Below are 18,159 nucleotides of genomic sequence, written 5' to 3'. Positions count from 1 at the left end.
AAGGAACTCCAGCCAACAGCTCAACAAGTCCCAGCGCCAAGTTCTCATGGCTTTGGTCTGCGCTGAGCACGGGCTGCACAGCAGCCACCCGGGGGGAAACAGCTTTATCTCCGCGATTAGCGAGGCCGGGCGGATTTTGGCTTAGGAACAGCGTCGCGTCGCCTCTCCTCCGCTATTATTTTTTCTTAGAAACGCGAAAGCCTTCCTGGAAAGCCGCGTGTTCCGGAGGTTCAGACTCACCTCTCGGGGCCAGCACAGCCCCAGCGGGAGCATCACCAGCGCCCGCACCGCCCAGCCCACCATCATCCTGGAGCGGCCGCGCTGTCCGCGCCGGCCCGGGGACGGGGAGGGCGATTTTTGGCCCGGAGCATCACGTGGAGCGGAAGGGGAGAGCAAACAGGGCTTGGAGCAAACAAACAGCGCTGGAGCGGGGCCCGAGCGGGGCCCCAGCGCGGCGGGGGCGCGGGGGGCCGGGGCTGCTGGAGCCCGCCCGCCCTTGCGCAACGCCCGCGGCTTCCCTGGGGTGCGCGCCAGCCCCGCCGGTCCGGGGGCGGCTCGGGGGCTCCGTGTCCCTGTGGATACACCCATGGAGCGGTGGAGGGGGTGTCTCTCCACAGCCCCCACCCCCGAAGGCACACCTCGCCCCCGGAACCCAAGCGCGGGGCGGCGTTCCCCGCCGGGGCGGTGCGGATGCTGTGCCGGTCCCCCAGTGGGAGGCGCGGCCCGGTTGGGACCCGCTGTCCCCACGATCCCCATCCCGATCCCAAATCCTGATCCCGCCCCTCTGCCCCCCGCATGGCGAAGCCGAGCCCTGCGGAGCCCCAGGCGCCGGAGCCGAGCGCCGCGGCCCGCGGGAAGGGCAAGAGGAGGAGGAGGGGGAGGAGGAAGGGCGGCGGGGAAGCCGCGCCGAAAAGCCCCGGGATGGCGGCGGCGCGGCCCCCCCGACCCCCAGGAGTTCTCGTCCAACTGGAAGGCGCTGCAGGAGGTGAGGGGAGCGGGGGAGGCGCGGACGAGAGCCGGAGCCGTCCCCGGGGGTTGGGAGGGAGAAGCGCCGGGGCCACGCGGGCAGTCCCCGAGCGCAGCCCCGCGGGGTAATTGACAATAATCATCTCTGTGTCAGGAAATAAAGGGGTGTGCGCCGATACTGGGGACGCCCCGTTGTAGGGAATTCCGCTAAAGCCATCTGGGAAGTCCGGGAGTTCTCTGGAGAGGGAGATAATCACAGAATCATGTAATGGTTTGGGTTGAAAGGGAACTTAAAAGGCCATCTCCACCCCCCCCCTGCCAAGGGCAGGGACACCTCCCACTGGCCCAGGTTGCTCCAAGCCCCGTCCAACCTGGCCTTGGACACTTCCAGGGATGGGGCAGCCACAGCTTCTCTGGACAACCTGTGCCAGGGCCTCAACACCCTGCTAGGGAAGAATTTCTTCCTATTCATCCAACCCTGCCAGTTTGAAGCCATTCCCCCTTGTACTGTCTCTCCAGGCCCTTGTAAATAGTCTCTCCCCATCTTTCTTGAAGGTTCCTTTCAGATACTGGAATTAGGTCACCCCAAAGCTTCTCTTTTCCAGGCTCTTTCCCTTTATCGGTTTTTTTTTCCTTTTTATCATTTTAGCTACTGAAACAAAAGACAAATGGCTCCAACAAGTCCCTCTCTACAAGTCAAACTGACACCAAAAAGAAGCAGCCAGTCCAAGCAGCCAAAAGCCCAGAAGTCCCAACTCTCAATGGGAATGTAGGAAAGGCCAAACCCAGAAAGAAAACAGACAGTGGTTCTGCTAAGGAGAGTCCTCCCTTGGCTCAGCCAAAACCCAAGGGGGTTGCAGCGAGCAAGAATTTAAATGGCACCAAAAGCACTGGAAAAGGCTGCAAAGACAAGAGGAAAAATGGCAATGTCGTGACGGAGAAGGATGATTTAAAACATAAGAGGAGGAAAGCTGAGGAACACGTGGAGCAGCAGCCCAAGGAGTGAGTACTTCAGGCATCACCCCTGGATGGGAATATTCATTTCAGGATGCTTAAGTAAGGAGCACAGGGAGGTACATTCAAAACAGCTGCACTCTTCTAAATTTTGGGAGAAATAAGGCCCATGTTGCCCCTGCTCCTCAGATATAGCAAAAAAACCTGCAGAAGTGACAGCACTAGACCTAATTTTCAGGGTTTATTTCTCAATTTAAGAAATAAACTGGCCTGTTGCACACCAGACAGACACCAGACTGCTATAAGGCCATAAATGTAATTAAATCTGTTCTTGCCAGGGCTGACATCTGGTTTGATGACGTTGACCCCAAAGACATTGAGGCAGCAATAGGACCTGAAGCAGCAAAAATTGCCAGAAGAAACCTGGGACTTGAAGCAGGCCCATCCAAAGAGTCTGTGGAGCAGGTGCTGGTCAAGGAAAACGCTTCTGATGGGTGAGTGACATTCCAGGGGGAAGGATGGCAGCAGAGGCATTGAGATGAGCTGCTAATAACTGATCTGCAGGGGGACAGTGTGGGCTGACATCTCCCTGCCTCTGCTGACTGACCTTTTTCCCTGCTGGATCAACACGTGAACCTCCTGAGCTGCACCCAGAGGTGTCACCGAGCTGTCCTTTGTCTTGCAGGCTGACAAGAGCTGTAGCCATGGACTGTGAGATGGTGGGGGTGGGCCCCAAGGGGGAGGACAGCATCGTGGCTCGCGTGTCCATCGTGAACCAGTTTGGGAAGTGCATTTATGACAAGTACGTCAAGCCCACGGAAAAGGTGACTGACTACAGGACAGCTGTCAGTGGCATCCGCCCTGAGAACATAAATGCAGGTAGGAGGGGTGTTCCCCCAGAATGTTCTTCAGGGGGGGAAAATTTGAAGACTAACTGGCTGAGCTTGGAACAGTTTTAAACCTATTTTGGGAAAACGAAATGCTAAGATTTACGTTAATGCTAAGAAAAATGGTGGGGAGAAGCACTTTTTACAGAGTTATCACTGTTGCCCTTGCAGAAATTAACTGGTGGATTATGGAGTGGGAATAAGAAAAAATTATCTCCTTTTCATGCTCTGCTCCTTATGGAATTCTCTAATGAGCAGAGGATTTAGTGGACTGTACAGTTTGCATAACTACAGTCCCAGGGACACAACTGCTCTCACAGAAAAGATGCAGCGTTTTAATTGTAGTAAAGCACTTCCTTGTGTGGCATTTTTAGGTGAAGACTTTAAAACTGTTCAGAAGGAGGTTGCTGACATCCTGAAGGGGAGGATTTTGGTTGGACATGCTTTAAAGAATGACCTGAAGGTACGTGGCTGCCCATCTGAGATTGATTAAACTTCTGACACATCATCCTGGATCGGGTGAACACACCTGAACTCCTGCAAACTGCAGCTCTATCGCTGTTCTCTCAGTGATAAAGCACCAATTACAGCCCCAATCACTTGCCCACCAAAGTTCTTCAGCTTCCAAACTCTGTTGCTGGTAAAGAGCCAGGAAGGGAACAGAATGAGGGAAAAGTTCTGTGCATGCTTTTCTTAATCCCCAGAGCCCAGCAGTCTGGCCATAGTTACCTGAGACAGGTACCTGATGTCATGCTGTGCCAGCACTGCAGGTGGTCTCTGCAGGCACCTCCAGCTTCATCTCTGTTTCTCACACCAAGTAGAACTGTGAATCCTGAATCCAGCCAGTGTCTGCATTATCTTGGTCTTGTCCCTTCATGGTTTTGAAGTATCCCTGAGATGGGAACAGCAGGCAGCTGGACATCCAGCTGTAAGAAGTTTCATGCCACAGCACGTTTTGGACTGGAAATGTAATTTCTTCTAGGTCCTGTTTCTTGATCACCCTCAGAAGAAGATAAGGGACACACAGAGATATAAACCTTTCAAACAGAGAGTCAAGGTAAGAGACTGATGGGAAAGTGCACCTCAGTTAACTGACTCTGGAGCTGCTGGCTCACTCCTTTGCATCCACCTGACTCTGTTCCTTCTTTCCTGCCTGGAACAGGGATGCCTGATTCTTGGCACTTGAAAATACCAGTCTAATCCAATGCTTACTTGATGTCTGAAATACCTCCATAAGTTACTTGGTTCAGTGCTCACATTCTCAGTAACATCTGTGCACAAAATTCCCTGGCTTTCCAATTTTTAGCACTTTCACTGGCTTCATAACACTTTTCTGGGCAGCAAAATAAGATGGTAGAGTTCTACTTAGAGCAAAGCTGATGCAATCTTCTTAATGGTATCATTTCCATAGGGATATAAAAATATAGGTGGCTTCAAGTTTCTGCTTAGAATGCAGGAGTAAAGGTTCAGATTATTGGGAGGTATTTAAAGTCCTCTAACTTTAAGATATTATGGTGGTTTTTTTCCACAGCTAAGCACCCCAAACATAAATCTTGGGATTATGGTAGTACAAAAAGAATCCTCTCAGCAGTGCATGCATAAATCTCATGTTTCATTAACTATTCTTGGTATTTCAGCAGTAAGCCAAGATGTGCTATCCTTTGAAGAATACACTTGAATTAATATTTATATACATATATATATGTATATACACATGTCTATGTTTCAAGTGGTGAGAGGCAGCATGACTGTGATCTTTTCTGTTTCTAGAGTTCCAGGCCATCACTGAAGCTGCTCTGTGAGACCCTGCTCAATGTTAAGGTGCAGACATCAGAGCACTGCTCGGTAGGTACCTCATCAGAACATACATTTTTGGGTACCACACATCAGCTCTGGGATCTGGGTTCAATCCAGAATGTGCCATCATTCCAGCCAAAAGCTCTGCTTGAACACCAGCAGCAGTGGGATTGTCATCCAAGCTTGCTTACTGTTACGTTTCCTTATTTTCATAAACAGCTTTTGCACAGATCATCTGTGTTTTGATTAAAAATATTAATCCTTGTTATTTTAAAGTCTCCAGAGAAAAGAAGTAACGACCAAGTATCAACTGCTTACCTTAAAAGCAGCATCCTGCACCCTTGTACTGTGAGGGGATGGATAAATAGTGTGAGAGGCTCCACCTGAACCTCAGCAGCTGGTTCCTTTCTTTCAGTGGACAGGAGGATATAAGAGAGGAATTAATTAGGAGAGCAAAGCAGATTGGGAGGGTATTTCTAAGATAAGTTATCAAGAGAGTTTTCTCATTATGACTTTCCAAGTGACAGTCAGAAAGAAGTACAGAGCCTTGGGGTGGGCCACACATTCTGAACAGTCACAGAGCCTAAATCTAAAAGCAGATAAATATTAATTGAAATTATATGGAAGATTTATCTGCTTATTACCACACATCCCTGAAAGTGTTCAAGGCCAGGCTGGACAAGGCTTGGAGCACCCTGGGATAGTGGAAGTTGTCCCTGCCCACAACAGGGGGTGGAACAAGAGGAGCTTTAAGGTCCCTTCCAACCCAAACCACTCTCTGATTCCATGATTATTAACAATAATGTTCTTAAAGCAGCTGTGTTTCATTAGGCTCCTGTTTGTTCTGTTCTCTTTCAGATCCAGGATGCACAAGCAGCTATGAGACTGTACACCTTGGAGAAAAAGAAATGGGAAGCTGCTGTTAAGAACAAAGCTAACAACAAAAACTATAAAACTTGAAGGCTTCTACCCTGTGTTTTTATCTGCAGCATTTGCTGGTTTTGTGTCACATTCCAGGACAAACTTAGAGAGAACTCAGAACTGTCAGCAGCTACTTCCTAAAATCAATGCAAAGACCAACACTTCCTAACCTGGTGTGGGAATTCTGCCATCCAAGAATCCTGCTGGTATCCCTTCTGGGTGGTTCCTATGCCTACTACCAACATCCTGTGTTCAAACAACGTTTGTAACAAATGCCTGCATTTGTGAAGAACTTCATCAGCTAAACTTCTGCAAAGGAAAATCACACTGAATAAATTAAAAAAACCCACACACTTAAATTATGGTAGGTGAAGGAAGAAACTGTCACTGCTATGCCAGAACTCCTGAGACTAAAATCTTTATTTCAGATATGTTAAGGTGAATTCTAAATTATTGCTGTTAGTCACACAGTTGTGGCACCTAAACCAACAATATATACCTGTTTATATATAATATATGATATATATATAATAGGCCAATATTCATCTTTCTGGTGAGAAAAAAATCCTTTACAACATTTCTGGAGGATCCAAGTTTTTATATCCAGCTGTGTACAAGCCTTGTTTTTACAGAGAAAGTTTTACTTCTGCAGTTTCACAAGTGTGGCATCCACGAGGGTCGTTATCTCCTGGAGAGAAATGGGAAAATTGTCAAATACAAGTTTACCTGCTTGCTTCACTTATTTTTGTATTCATTTATTAATAAAAACCCTGTGTCTAACATAGGACTTTAAAGTGGCTGCTGTTGTAACAGTGAGGGAGGTTTCCAACAGGAGAGGGAGCTTTCTGCCCTTCTCTGATTCCTTTTTCCTGCAATGCCTGCAGGAGACACCGGAGAACAGTTTGTAGCTGCCTTTGAAACAAATTATGTAAATGCATAACTAAAACCACCAATGTTAGGACTGACCAGTTTTATTGGCTTGATGAACAAATTTCTCATTGATTTATTGACAGCAAGCCACTGCAAAGGAAATATTAGTGTAACACATTAAACAGCTCAGATAACTTTGCTGGTTTTTCCTTCTTTCAGTATTGAAAGTTAATGTAAGTTAAATCTTCATACAAACTGTCAGAAAGCTTTTGTTGGTTTGTTTGTTGTTTTTTTAAGGATGCCACTTCCAAACCAAAGATGGATGTAATGTACTTAAACTTTTTCTTCCTGTAAACTTTAGTATGAAGAACATAGTAAATTAATGTGATGTTGCAAGAGACCAGAACATAGTTTTTAAAAAGTTACAGCCTAAAGAAAAAACCCTTTTCAACAACTTTTTTTCCAGTAGTTAAACTGTTCTTACAAACTCACTCTTCACCCCATATACAGCTAATTCTCTAAATTTATGCACTAGAATATAGTAAGCATCTAAGCATCTACTCTTTATTATCAGAGACTTTTCCATACCGTGCTAAATGGAAACTGGATTTTTATTTCAGACAGCAGTTTGTCCATTTTCAGGGACAGCATATCCAGCACAACCTCATCTGCAATTTTAACCGATTTATGGTTATAGCACAACTGCCAACAGGGCAGGAGATAAAGGAGCACAGGGAGAGAGAGGATGGATCTACACAAGGGAAAGGCAAGACAAGATGAAGGTACAACATTTTAACATCAGAATGGTATTTACTCAGAGCAAGGAGGAGGAATTCTCAGTTCCAATTCATCCTCTTTTCTGAGACATAAACCTGAGAGCAACCAACATGTCCCAGAGCAGCTGCTGTTACGGTTTTACTGGTTTTGGGGGGGAAGGAGACTCAACAAATAACAGCACCAGTCATCTCACCATACTGAGCCATCTCCTTCATCAGCAGACAGACAGCTCCCACCACTCCTGGATCATCAAAGTGGAGGTGATAGACATCTTTGATCAGTTCTATCCCACTGCCTTTCGAGTCGGTTATGAATGCCAAAGCTGCTATTTCTGGAGGGAGGACAAACACTGCTGGGCTCACTGGGAGCTGCAGACTGCATGATCTGCTTCCCAGTCCCCTCACCAGCTAGCACACGTGTCACAGGTTCAGAAAGTCCTGCCCATTGTTTTCAGTCTCCCTAAAAACTTTGCATATGACCATGTATGCAGCTGACACTGCTGTGCACGGCACAAGTGATTCTGATGTGTCTTGTTTTCACATTGATTGATATCTGCCCTTTTACACAGTTGAAACACCATCATAAAATAACTACCAAAGCACTCTCAAGTGAGTGCTAATAGATCATATTGTGCTGATCTGATACTTCTCAAACACGCTGGGTTTGTGGAATCACAGAACGGTTTAGGTTGGAAGGGACCTTAAAGCTCCTCTCATTCCAAACCCTGCCATGGGCAGGGACACCTTCCACTAGAGCAGGTTGCTCCCAGCCCTGTCCAGCCTGGCCTGGAACACCTCCAGGCACAAGGAGTCCACAAACTCTCTGGTTCATGGGAAAAGTTAAATTCCCAACCCTGCTTCCACAATTTCCTCTTCCAGTCCTGCAAGAAAAGATTCATTTTGGAGAGCAGAGGTCAATCCCAATCCCACTGTGAATCTTGATCTATACAGAAAAATCCACTTCTGAGCTGATTTGCAATTAGTAAAAACAGAATTGCTGAATGTTACCAGACACCCTTAGAAAGCTGGCTAATGCCAGGCAGCCATTCTTCATGAGCATTGCTCTTTCTGGGTTCATCCTGAGTGCCTCCAGCAAAAGTGCTGTTGTGGGTTCAGAGTCATTGTCAGTTAAACAGCCTTTAAAAAAAAAAACAAACAAAACACAGAAAAGACCAAAATCTCAATATTCTCCAAGCCAAAAGAATGAAAAGTCCTGAATACCCAACCTATTCTGCTGGTGGGGACTAGAAATGAGGTTGCTAAAGGTGTTTTGTTGAGCTTTTCCCAGTGGAACGATGGCACAAGGGCTGGCAGTAGGTAAACTGTGGCAATATTCTTTCATGAGCAAGAAATAACACAAAACATTACTGCAAGGATGGGTTCCTTAGTGCTAATGATAATGAAAGAGAAGGGTTTTCCTTTTTAATCTGAAATATTGCTCCTGATTAACAGAGCAAACGGCATCAAAACAAACCTCCCAGCCCATGCTGCACAACACCAATGCTGTGTTCAAAGAAATAACACAGTTGGGATTCTTGGTGTTCAGAGAGAAGCCAGAGTGCTCTGCACACTCTGCACAGCACAGGCTGGTGTGGCTGCCCCACAGTGCAGTCACCATTAGCACTGTCTGGTGATTTAATTGCTACAGCTCATCACAAATCTCTTCATTACCGAGTTAGAGAGCAAATGCAGGGGAGAGTGACGAAGACAGGATGCAAGTCCCTAACTCTGCTGCCATCTGCAGAGCCTGCTCCAGCCAAGCAGCCTGGATTTCAGGACATCACCACTGACAGACAGACATAAAAGCCTTTTCCGTGCCCAAGGGACAAAGAGACTGGGAAAACACACCTTGGAGTGACAGTGCCCACAAAGCTGAGCAAGCAGACTCTGTGACTGCTCCGTTCTGGAGGTGTTTCTGAAGGACTGCAGAGGTGACAGGGACAGCACTTTCCAGCACTGCTCGGTCTTCATTACTCTCTGAATTACCTTAACAAAAAGGAAATGCATCAGGTAGAGTTATTTAATCAAGTAATAATATCACTGTATGTCAAATTATATCAATAAAGCCTTAATGGGGTTGGCATTGGAGTAATGCAACCTTGTTTTAGTCTGGACGACGACAGAGGGAAGGATCTAAAAAAACCAAATCAAACCAAATGTTACAGGACTAATAAATACTCATGTTTATTGGAGAAAGCTGAATTTCTTCAGGAACTGGGTTTAATTTAAATTATGTATGGGGATCACAGCAAGAAACCTCCCAAAATAACCCCTGTTTTGACAGAATACGGCCTGCAGGGTGGATTTTCAGCTGGTCATATAAATCAAATGGATGACTTATTGCACAGAGGGAATAAAACACACCAAGTGCTGCAATTGTGCACAGTCTGTGCTTTCAGCCTTCCTTGATGATCAGAACACCGCACAAGAACTTGTCACAGGAACAAATCAGGCCGTATCTTGGCCTGAACAGTAAATATTTGACTTTGACACCTTATCATACAAAGGGTAGCTACAAGAAATCTACATTAATTTTTATTTTTCTCTAATTTAGCCCTGGATCACAAAGTTATTCTAGTACTGCTGTGGAGACAACTCTCCAGAATCACAGAATGGTTTGGTTGGAAGGGACCTTAAAGATCATCTCATTCCAACCCCCTGCCAGGGGCAGGGAAAAAGACTGGGAGAAAGAATTCCAATCCAGTCCCAGCAACGGGAATGTCTGAACTCAATTAGGCACAATACCTGCTGCCTTTCAGTCACATGAGTGCAAGAACAATACTTGCTGTGTTCTACTTACCACTCACAGCCAAGCTCCAGAGAACCCCACAGCAAGAGAAGCAGATCTCCTCATTATGAAGAAAACGCCTTAAAATTGACAGGAGGTCTGGAATTATCCCAACTTTCCTCAGATTCTCTGCAGTCACTTCTGAAAAACATACAAAGAAATTCTGCAGAATCTGGTATTTCTGTCGCTGGCCCAGAAACGGGCAGCACTAACCTTATTTAAACAGTGATAACGAACCGGTAACATGAGACCATCAGCTGGACAAAAGAAAGCAACAGAACAGACCGAATTCTTTAACAAGATTCTCTTAAGCACAGCGTTTAGAACAGCTGATCCTTTCAAATGGGTGTTTGGCCATCCTTTTTCCTTGCAGACTTGAAATTCACAGAGCAGGAAAGGAACTGAGAGGGCATAAATTACAATTTTTCATATGTTTGCACTGTAATGATTCAAACAAACCCTGCTTCAGAATTAGGAAACACTGCATAAAAACAGTTTGGTCTTAGACATGACTCTTTGTAATTTTTATTTTTTTAATATTATCCTCTTGCTAAGTCCTTCTGTAGCCATTTATAAAAACAGTCTTCTGGTGACTGTTGAACTGACACTGGAACCAACTAAAAATACTAAACATATTTAGCAATTACAAATTCAGGACATAAAAACAACAAAGTAGAGAAATTAGGTAGAATAATATCAATACATCCTGGCACAGTCAAAGACAGAATCCAGGTTCTATGCCTTTGTTTTCTCAAGCACTACTATTTGCCCAGTTTGTAGCTGTTTTCAAAACAAGATGAAATAGAGAATATTTCCCCAAAAAGGAAGAGGTGACCCACCACTGGCTGAAACCATCATCAACACTGTGCAGAGCAAGGAAAGTAACTCTTCATTTCCAGAGTGTTTTCTCGCTGTGGCCAACAGGCAGCTGGCCACTCTCTCATCCAGAGCCATCACCACTCCCTGTTCCAGAGCTGTCATCAGAAACATTGCAAGAGAACAAAGATTTCAGTGGCTCTGAATGAAGTTTGAACTCCCCACTGTCAGTGTAGCCAAACATTCCATTGAGAGCCTTTCTTCACACAACATAGGCAAAAATTACTTTAAACTTTCATTTTCTGAAGTATTTTCTTATTATTTTCAAGCTTGTACCATTATCAGGTGTTACTGGGGTAAATTGCCATGACAGTGCCAGCAGGACCACACGAGAGACCAAAAAAAAGCCCTTTTATAGTTTAAAATTTAAATACTAAAACAGTCTTTTATTTATCAAGTCTTGTAACACTCTACATAACATGAAAACAAACTTGGTTGCCCAAAATCTGAACTTCTATTTAAAATTAACACAAAATTCCTGCATGCCAGTCCTGAAGGAAATTCATGAGAAACCTCAAAGCTGGTTACCTTCCTTCAGTACTTTAAATTCATCCCTTAAAATCACTACTGAACCCATTTTAAACCTTATCTGCTACATTAACCTTTACAAGAGACAGGTTGTGTGACCCAGCAGGAGGAGGAATTCTTATAACTGTACCTTGACTAAGAATTTCAAGCAACAACCTGCAGCCTTCTAGTTGTAACTTGAGAGAAGTTACGTGAGTCTTCATGGCCAAAGTGATCACTTCTGTGCACGTCAACAGGTGGGGGAAGGCTGGGGGGAAAAGAAATTGCTTGAGACAACATTCTTGAATCAAAGAGAACAAAATATGTGTGGAGATGAAATAATACAGAGAGAATTTGTAAGCAGCATGTCCTCCTCAAGTCACTCTAGAATTGTTCACTGGTCATGTAGCAAGTTCTGGGGTAGAAAGAACATCGTGCAGGAACCCCAAATCAGCTTCTCAGAATCTGCAGAGCAAAGTGTTCCACCAGGACTCTTAGAAGATTTGGAGCTCTTGGAATAGCCCAGACAGCTAAAGGTGTATCCACAAGCATGGAAAAAAAGTGATGAGGAAAACTGGATGGATTTTAGGGATCCCTGTTGGGCACCTTCAAAGCTGAAAGCAGCAGTCAGGGGGAACCACAGTGCAGAAGTGTCAAACAAGGCAGAGGAGGGCACAGCTTTGCATTGCTGAAAACAGGACTGAATGAGAATCCCAGAGGTCCATTCATTTTGTTATTTACAACCAAATCCCGCTGTATTTATTACTCAGAAAAAGATTTCTTTAGTAACAGAGTTACTGAACAGTGTTCCAGTACATCCCAAAAAATAAGAAATAGGATAAGAGCAATTTCATTCTCATTTATTGTCACGAGAATTTTTTTCCTATTATCTCAAAAATACAAGGAAGGAGCAGAGTAAATAAATCAATAAAATAGTGCCTTACCACTTTTATCCTTTACAAAGCTGGCAAGGTGCTGAATGCCTTTAGCCTGGACTTCTTCAACATCCCAGGAAGCCTGCATGAATGCTAATAAACCAAGGAAATTCTTCTAACCATTAGATACAAACACTTACAAAACCCACTCAAATTGCCTCTTGTTTTGTGCAAGATGTGAATTCATGTGGATGAAAATAATGTAATTTGTGGCTGTTGATAATATTGAAAATGTTTGATGTGTTAGGGGAAAAGTTATTCTCTTTTCAAGTGTTATGATTCACAATGTACTTGGAATTATGTATTTTGGGGACCTATTGGAAAATTAAATTGGAACAGGGATAGGAGCTTTAAATGCATTATTCCAATACCTATTTCACATTAAAATAACATGTTCCTTATTTGGAAGAAAAATAACGGTGCAGATCCTCTGCTGCATCAATTGGCAAACATGTTGCAATGCAGACAAAATGAGTGATCCTTCCTCCAGAAAACATCCCATTTTATTCCAAGTAAAATGAATGTCCAATAACTCATTTCCAAGTAGAACACATCCTGACTAGAAAGCACATGGGTGTATTTTCCATAAAAATCACCATTACATTAATCTCCCCATTACCTAGAACACTTTCAACTCCTCCCTCAAGCAGCATATCTGTTATTTTGGGAGGCAAAGACTTTTTCAGTATTACTGAAGTGTCACCAGCAAAAGTCAGACATTCCTTAATAAATGGAACATCAACCAGATCCCTGGAATTGAGAGACAAAAGCAGTACCAGTAAGTTAGAACTGGAAAGTTACAACAACAACAATCTACAAGCTTTGATTAATTTGAGCATTAAAAAAAATCTAATACTAGTTTGAGAAGACTGGATTGTTTTTGACAGAATTTAAATGATTTATTTCAAAATGGAAGAGCTTACACTGTGCAAGCCATGCTTAATTGCTTACAAAATTGTTTAAACCATGAATTTATGATGTAACTCTTCAAAAAGGGACACCTGTGCACAGCAGTGTCCACTTCTGAATGAACACCAGGTCTTCAGCTTTTTTAATAACTCAGTTTGTTGAAGCAATCTTGATTCAACCCTTTCCAACATTCCCAACTTGTGGAGGCAGGAGGGGTTTAGGACAAAAAAAATCAAGGGAAGGCAGCCAGAACTCACTTTGCTGAGGGTCTCGTGCTGGGCTCAATCTGTAGCATCATCAGTAAAACTGGAAATAAGGGCAAGTAGCTGTTATCTGCATTCTGCACCAGTGTCAGGGCTCCCTGCAGACAGCTGCTGTCCCCTCGGATATCCTGCAGCAAGGAAGTTATCTCTTCTGCCTGCAAAGAGCACAGGATCAGAGGGGCTCTCACACGCATTTACAGACACCCTGGTGGGCCCCTGACCTTCTAAACCTCTAATGAAACATTTTTACCTACATTGAGAACAAAGCAGGTCATCATGTCCAGCAGAACAGAGCCCAGAGACCAGATGTCAGATTTCTCAGTGAAAGAAAACTCAAATGTTTCTGGAGCCATCCAAGACTTGCTACCTGTTGAAATAAGAAGTATATCTAAACATAATGTGGAGATATTCTGCAGATATGAGGCATTTTTTACTGGGGATATCCCACAGAAGACTACAAAACACGCTGTAACTAATGGACAATTTCCTAAGATGTTACTGAGTATGTATAAAGCTAAAAAGGATTCCAACTGTACTGGTTGCAGAGCTCACATTCACAGGCACATCTATAGTTTTCACTTGTGAACACAATTAATGCTGCAGGGAACTGCCTGTGCATATCCTATTTAGAAGACAAATACCATAATGCAGAGAAGGGAAAGGGAAAACAACTTTTTCCTCTTTCCTAATTTTTCTCTGAGGATCAAAAATATCCACCACAACGGAATATTTTACAAATACAGCAGGACAAAAAAAAAAAAAAAAAGGCAAAATAAATATCTACTTTCTTCCACTCTTATTTTCCATTTCATCTCATCTTTCATGAGTGTTTCTGTACTGAAGTCACTAAGCATGAAGGAGGCTTCCCCAGTCACGAGTATGTTTGATGGCTTGATGTTTCTGCAATGAAAATGTTTTCTGTCAGCCTGTGAAATTAGAGCCTAATGATACGTAACTACAGATCCCCAGCATCTTCACACATCAGTAAGGCTGGTTTGGGTTTTTTTTTTTTTTTTGTGGGGAAGTGGAACTGGTTTGGACTTTTTTTGTGTGTGTTGCTCTGGGTTGTGGTTTGTTGGTTTTTGTTTTTTTTTTTTTTTATCTACAAGTGATAATCAACCAAAAGACAATTATTTTCATCATTAAATGCTTTAAAATTTCTGATTGTGACACAAATTGATCTGAACGTGGAATGCAAGGGTTGTCTCTTACTTATGGTACACAAAGGATACAAATGGCTAATTTCAGACAAAACTTAAGAAATAGATGACTTCAAGTCTCAGAAATCTAATCTGTATACAAAATCTAGAATTTCAACCCCTTGCTTCTCCATTTGGAAGAGTAAAATCCCCTGTCTCTGAGCACTGAGCTGAGCCAACAGTCACTGCAAAGAACAAGGACCTGTCACACGGAGGGAACAAGATTTCTGCTCACCTGTGCAAAATATTTTGTTTGTGTGTATAAAACAAAGCATCCACCATCTGTCCCAGGAACCTCTGAACCACCTGGTGAGGGCAACAGACAGTGAAAGTGCAGCACAAACAGAGTGACTTCCCAATATCTTTTGGAAGAGCGTTTCCAAAACCTGTGCTCTGAAGATTTTAGGGAGGATTTTGAGACAGAAGACTGTCAGTGCCTCTCCTGCACTTCTTACCGTGTCTGTTATCTTTTCTGACTTCTGCCTTTTTTCCTTGATTAGAGCTGAAAGATCTCCTTGGCCCGAGTGCTGCATCACCAGGCAGAGGAACAGAGATGATACCTGGAATAAAACATGACACCAAAATTGCCCAATTGCTTGCAGTAAGAAAGACAAAACCAAGCACTTGGTAAACTGCTGGGTGTGATGTTCACCACTACCAGAGTGTCCTGGGATGAATAATCTCTCACAGAGGAGACAATATTTCATTTCTTTCATTAAAAATACAGCATGTTTGTTGTTTTAAAGCAAACCACCATCATCGAGCCTCTTATCTGGAGCCACACGGGACAACTCAAGTCAAATGTACATCCAGAAAAATCAACACAGATTTTGCCTGAGCACTGAAGAAAATCTGCAAATAAATAAGTTCAGCTTCTTATGGTCTCCTACTAAAGGGTTTTTGTCCAGGCATAAAAATCAGAATTGCACACTGATTCACATCAGAACCTGTGAGTCAGCAGGCAATACTCCAATCCACAGAACAGACATTCACAGCTTTTCAGCGTGTTTATTCAGGAGTTAAAAAAATAGGCTTGTGTCAAATCAAATAACCTTTTCTTTTAAGTATCTCACACCAATTATCCCAAATTTAAACCTGTAAAAATTGCCACGTGCCCAGAACATGCACCACGTGTTCCAGTTTAACCAATCCCGTCCTGTTCTCACCTCATTATTCCAAGTCAAAAACAATTCCTTGTAAATGCAGATGTTTGAATGACAAAGTTTGAGCAAATCCTTTGCCTGCATGAAATAAAAAACAAACAAACAAAAAAAAAAATAGGGAGAGCTTTCTATATGTCCACAGTCCTTCCCATTAACAGGATCTTAAATAACACCCAAACCAGTCCCTGACTTGCTCATGGCACATTTCTGATCAAACTGTTCCAAAGGGAAGAGTTTGCATACATTTATTTATACATTTATTTGTGCTTGAACCTCAGGAAATATGACATGAGAGATGTTTATCTCCCTGAAGGTGGTTTCTGGGTAAGGCTCTAACAATTCCTAATTACTTCAGCGAGTTTGCTGATTATGTGGAAGGTTAAAAGAATTCAAGTTCTTCTCCCGTAGCTGAGTTTGTGGCTGTGCAGACACAAGAGAAAAACTACAAAGAGCAACACTCCCAGCTGGTATTTATTTCAGTATTTGTTTCAACAGACACCAGCAGAGAAATTGAATCAAATTGTAGTAGTAATGCCAGTTTTGGAATGGTTTTGGCCACCTCTCTGAGCAGGATGAAGCACCTGCATTCTCCCCCCTTTCCAACTCCAGATGCCGTACATTCTGGACACTGTGAGACCAATCCATCATGTGCTATTTCACATATTTTCTTGAAACAATTTTTGGTATTTTAAGAGTATTTCTGGAGTTGTTTCTTACTCGAGGCATTGGAAAAAGTTTGCACAAAAAAAAAAAATCCAGCAAAGAAAGAACACCATTCAAACCATTTACATTTTAAAAAGTCCAACTCTGAGAAATTAATATATCATGAAATATGTTATCTAGAAATTGAGTTATTAATAATGAACTATAAACAGATCAAGGTTGTCCTTCAGCTTAAAGGCCAAAAAATGAGTTTTGTTCTTTGTCTTCAGCACAAAACAAATACAAACTCTGAGAAAGGACTATCCTCTGAGAAGAGCTGTCCAGATTGAATCTACATATCCAAATATACCCACAATTAATACAAACTCCTGGCCTGAGCTCAAGCAGAGGGCAGAGAGAACATACCACAAATAGTCCTGTCTGATTTACTTATTATTTACTTAGCTAATCCTTGTAGATAAAAGACTTTGTTCTGTTAAGACTTTGGTCTTTGTAAGTGAAGTAGTAAAGAAAGGCTGCACTGATACTGATACCTCCTTCAAGGCCTCATTTGCTTGGTATTGTTCAATGCATTCAACCTGCACCAGACAAAAGACAAGGATGAGATTGTAACAGAGAGACAGGGGAACTTCAAGCCAGAACAATTTTATTTTGTCAAGATGTCTGGACTGCAAATTCTGTGTGAAGTGACATAAATCTTCAATGATAGCTCAAATCTCTAATGTTTGGAGCAGTCCTGGTGTTGGGACGTGGGTAAAACAGAGTTTTAAATAAGTGTGTGACAGCCAGAGAGAACTTTTACACTGTCTGGGCAGCAGTGAATGAGCTGAGAACACACTGAACGGACCTAAATAAGCTGCTGCCCTTTCCCCACTTTGAGCCTCAACATTCCAGCAAACGGATCTGAACCTTCAATTTTCCAAAAAAAAGCAGCACAGTGAGGGGTGTAAACCTATTTTCACCCGGTGGCTGAGCTGCCCAACACGCGTCTCCTATCAGAAGTGCCCCTGGAGATGACAAACACGACTCTTTTTGTTTTCCTAACAACCACCTCCTCACCTGCTTTATCACGTATTTCTTCCGGGCAGCCTTTCCCGTTTTCAGTTCAGCTTCCAGCACCGTGCCCAGCGCCCCGGGCTGGAGCTGCTCCAGCACCTGCCGGGCACGGGAGAGCGCCGGAGCACCCGCTCAGCTCCTGGGGGTGGAACAACCAGGGCAAAGAGCCCTTCCAACCCCTCTTCCCATAGACACCCCCCCTAAAAACAGGGCCATGGACCCCAAATACACCCCCCCAGCACCATTTAACCCACCCAGGGCCTCTCACACCCCGGCTGTGTGCTGCCTCCGGGGGTACCTCCACCCTCACCCCCTCCCTTGGCAACAGACCCCTCTCCCCAGGGCCACGCACCCCACATACACCCCCAGCATCACCCGCGCTCCCCACAGGACCATTTACACCCGTGGTTGTGCACCAACCCCAGGGGTACTTACACGCCCTCTCCAGGGCCGTATGCCCCACATACCACCCTACAGACACCCCTCAGTAATGCCCACACACTAAACACTCCTGGTCCTGTACTGCCCCATAAGTTCCACACACCCTCTACACCCCCGCCACGCCGCAGCCGCCCGCTCATCGCCAGGCAGAGCCCGGACTATCGCGGCAGCACCTCGTATTTCTCCAT

At 44.0% G+C, this 18,159-nt stretch overlaps 3 protein-coding genes across 6 annotated transcripts in view; 1 reads left to right on the top strand and 2 right to left on the bottom strand.

Annotated features, from left to right (window-relative positions):
- Positions 1–3,720, bottom strand: part of ADAMTS13 (ADAM metallopeptidase with thrombospondin type 1 motif 13) — a 23,330-nt gene extending 19,610 nt beyond the window's left edge. For 2 of the 4 annotated variants that reach the window (XM_050319984.1, XM_050319986.1), the window contains exon 1: positions 241–357. In XM_050319984.1, the coding sequence (XP_050175941.1) occupies positions 241–306 (66 nt within the window). In that variant the 5' untranslated portion in view covers positions 307–357. Of the gene's footprint in view, positions 1–240; positions 359–3,536 lie in introns of those variants that run through there. The other 2 variants (XM_050319988.1, XM_050319987.1) reach the window with 2 other exon arrangements.
- Positions 689–6,263, top strand: REXO4 (REX4 homolog, 3'-5' exonuclease). The gene is given in 9 exon segments (XM_050319989.1): positions 689–941; positions 943–985; positions 1,616–1,968; positions 2,259–2,414; positions 2,606–2,799; positions 3,182–3,270; positions 3,790–3,864; positions 4,578–4,652; positions 5,463–6,263. Coding segments are annotated over 9 exon segments (1,233 nt in total). The 5' UTR covers positions 689–795; the 3' UTR covers positions 5,565–6,263.
- On the bottom strand, positions 6,077–18,159 carry STKLD1 (serine/threonine kinase like domain containing 1). The gene is made up of 19 exons (XM_050320302.1): positions 18,145–18,159; positions 17,534–17,629; positions 17,008–17,052; positions 15,815–15,889; positions 15,104–15,208; positions 14,884–14,954; positions 14,234–14,349; positions 13,704–13,816; positions 13,444–13,604; positions 12,897–13,027; positions 12,287–12,370; positions 11,494–11,610; positions 10,799–10,933; positions 9,972–10,100; positions 9,020–9,157; positions 8,180–8,308; positions 7,366–7,503; positions 6,984–7,063; positions 6,077–6,213 (listed from the first exon to the last, which is right to left on the bottom strand). Exons 1-19 carry the CDS (start codon positions 18,157–18,159, stop codon positions 6,166–6,168), a joined length of 1,926 nt encoding a protein of 641 aa, XP_050176259.1. The 3' UTR covers positions 6,077–6,165.

The sequence above is a fragment of the Myiozetetes cayanensis genome, unplaced genomic scaffold (assembly GCF_022539395.1).
Source record: "Myiozetetes cayanensis isolate MyiCay16 unplaced genomic scaffold, myiCay2020 scf23, whole genome shotgun sequence".
Taxonomy (NCBI): Eukaryota; Metazoa; Chordata; class Aves; order Passeriformes; family Tyrannidae; genus Myiozetetes; species Myiozetetes cayanensis.
The sequence above is the reverse complement of the archived record's forward strand: the minus strand, read 5'-3'. Positions and strand labels throughout refer to the sequence as shown.

Coding starts and splice junctions, on each gene's coding strand:
- STKLD1 (XM_050320302.1), bottom strand. Junction 13,817..14,233: donor GAAAATAAGAGTGGAAGAAA/GTAGATATTTAT, acceptor TTATTTCAACAG/GTAGCAAGTCTTGGATGGCT. Junction 6,214..6,983: donor TCCAGTTTCCATTTAGCACG/GTATGGAAAAGT, acceptor ATTTCTCTCCAG/GAGATAACGACCCTCGTGGA.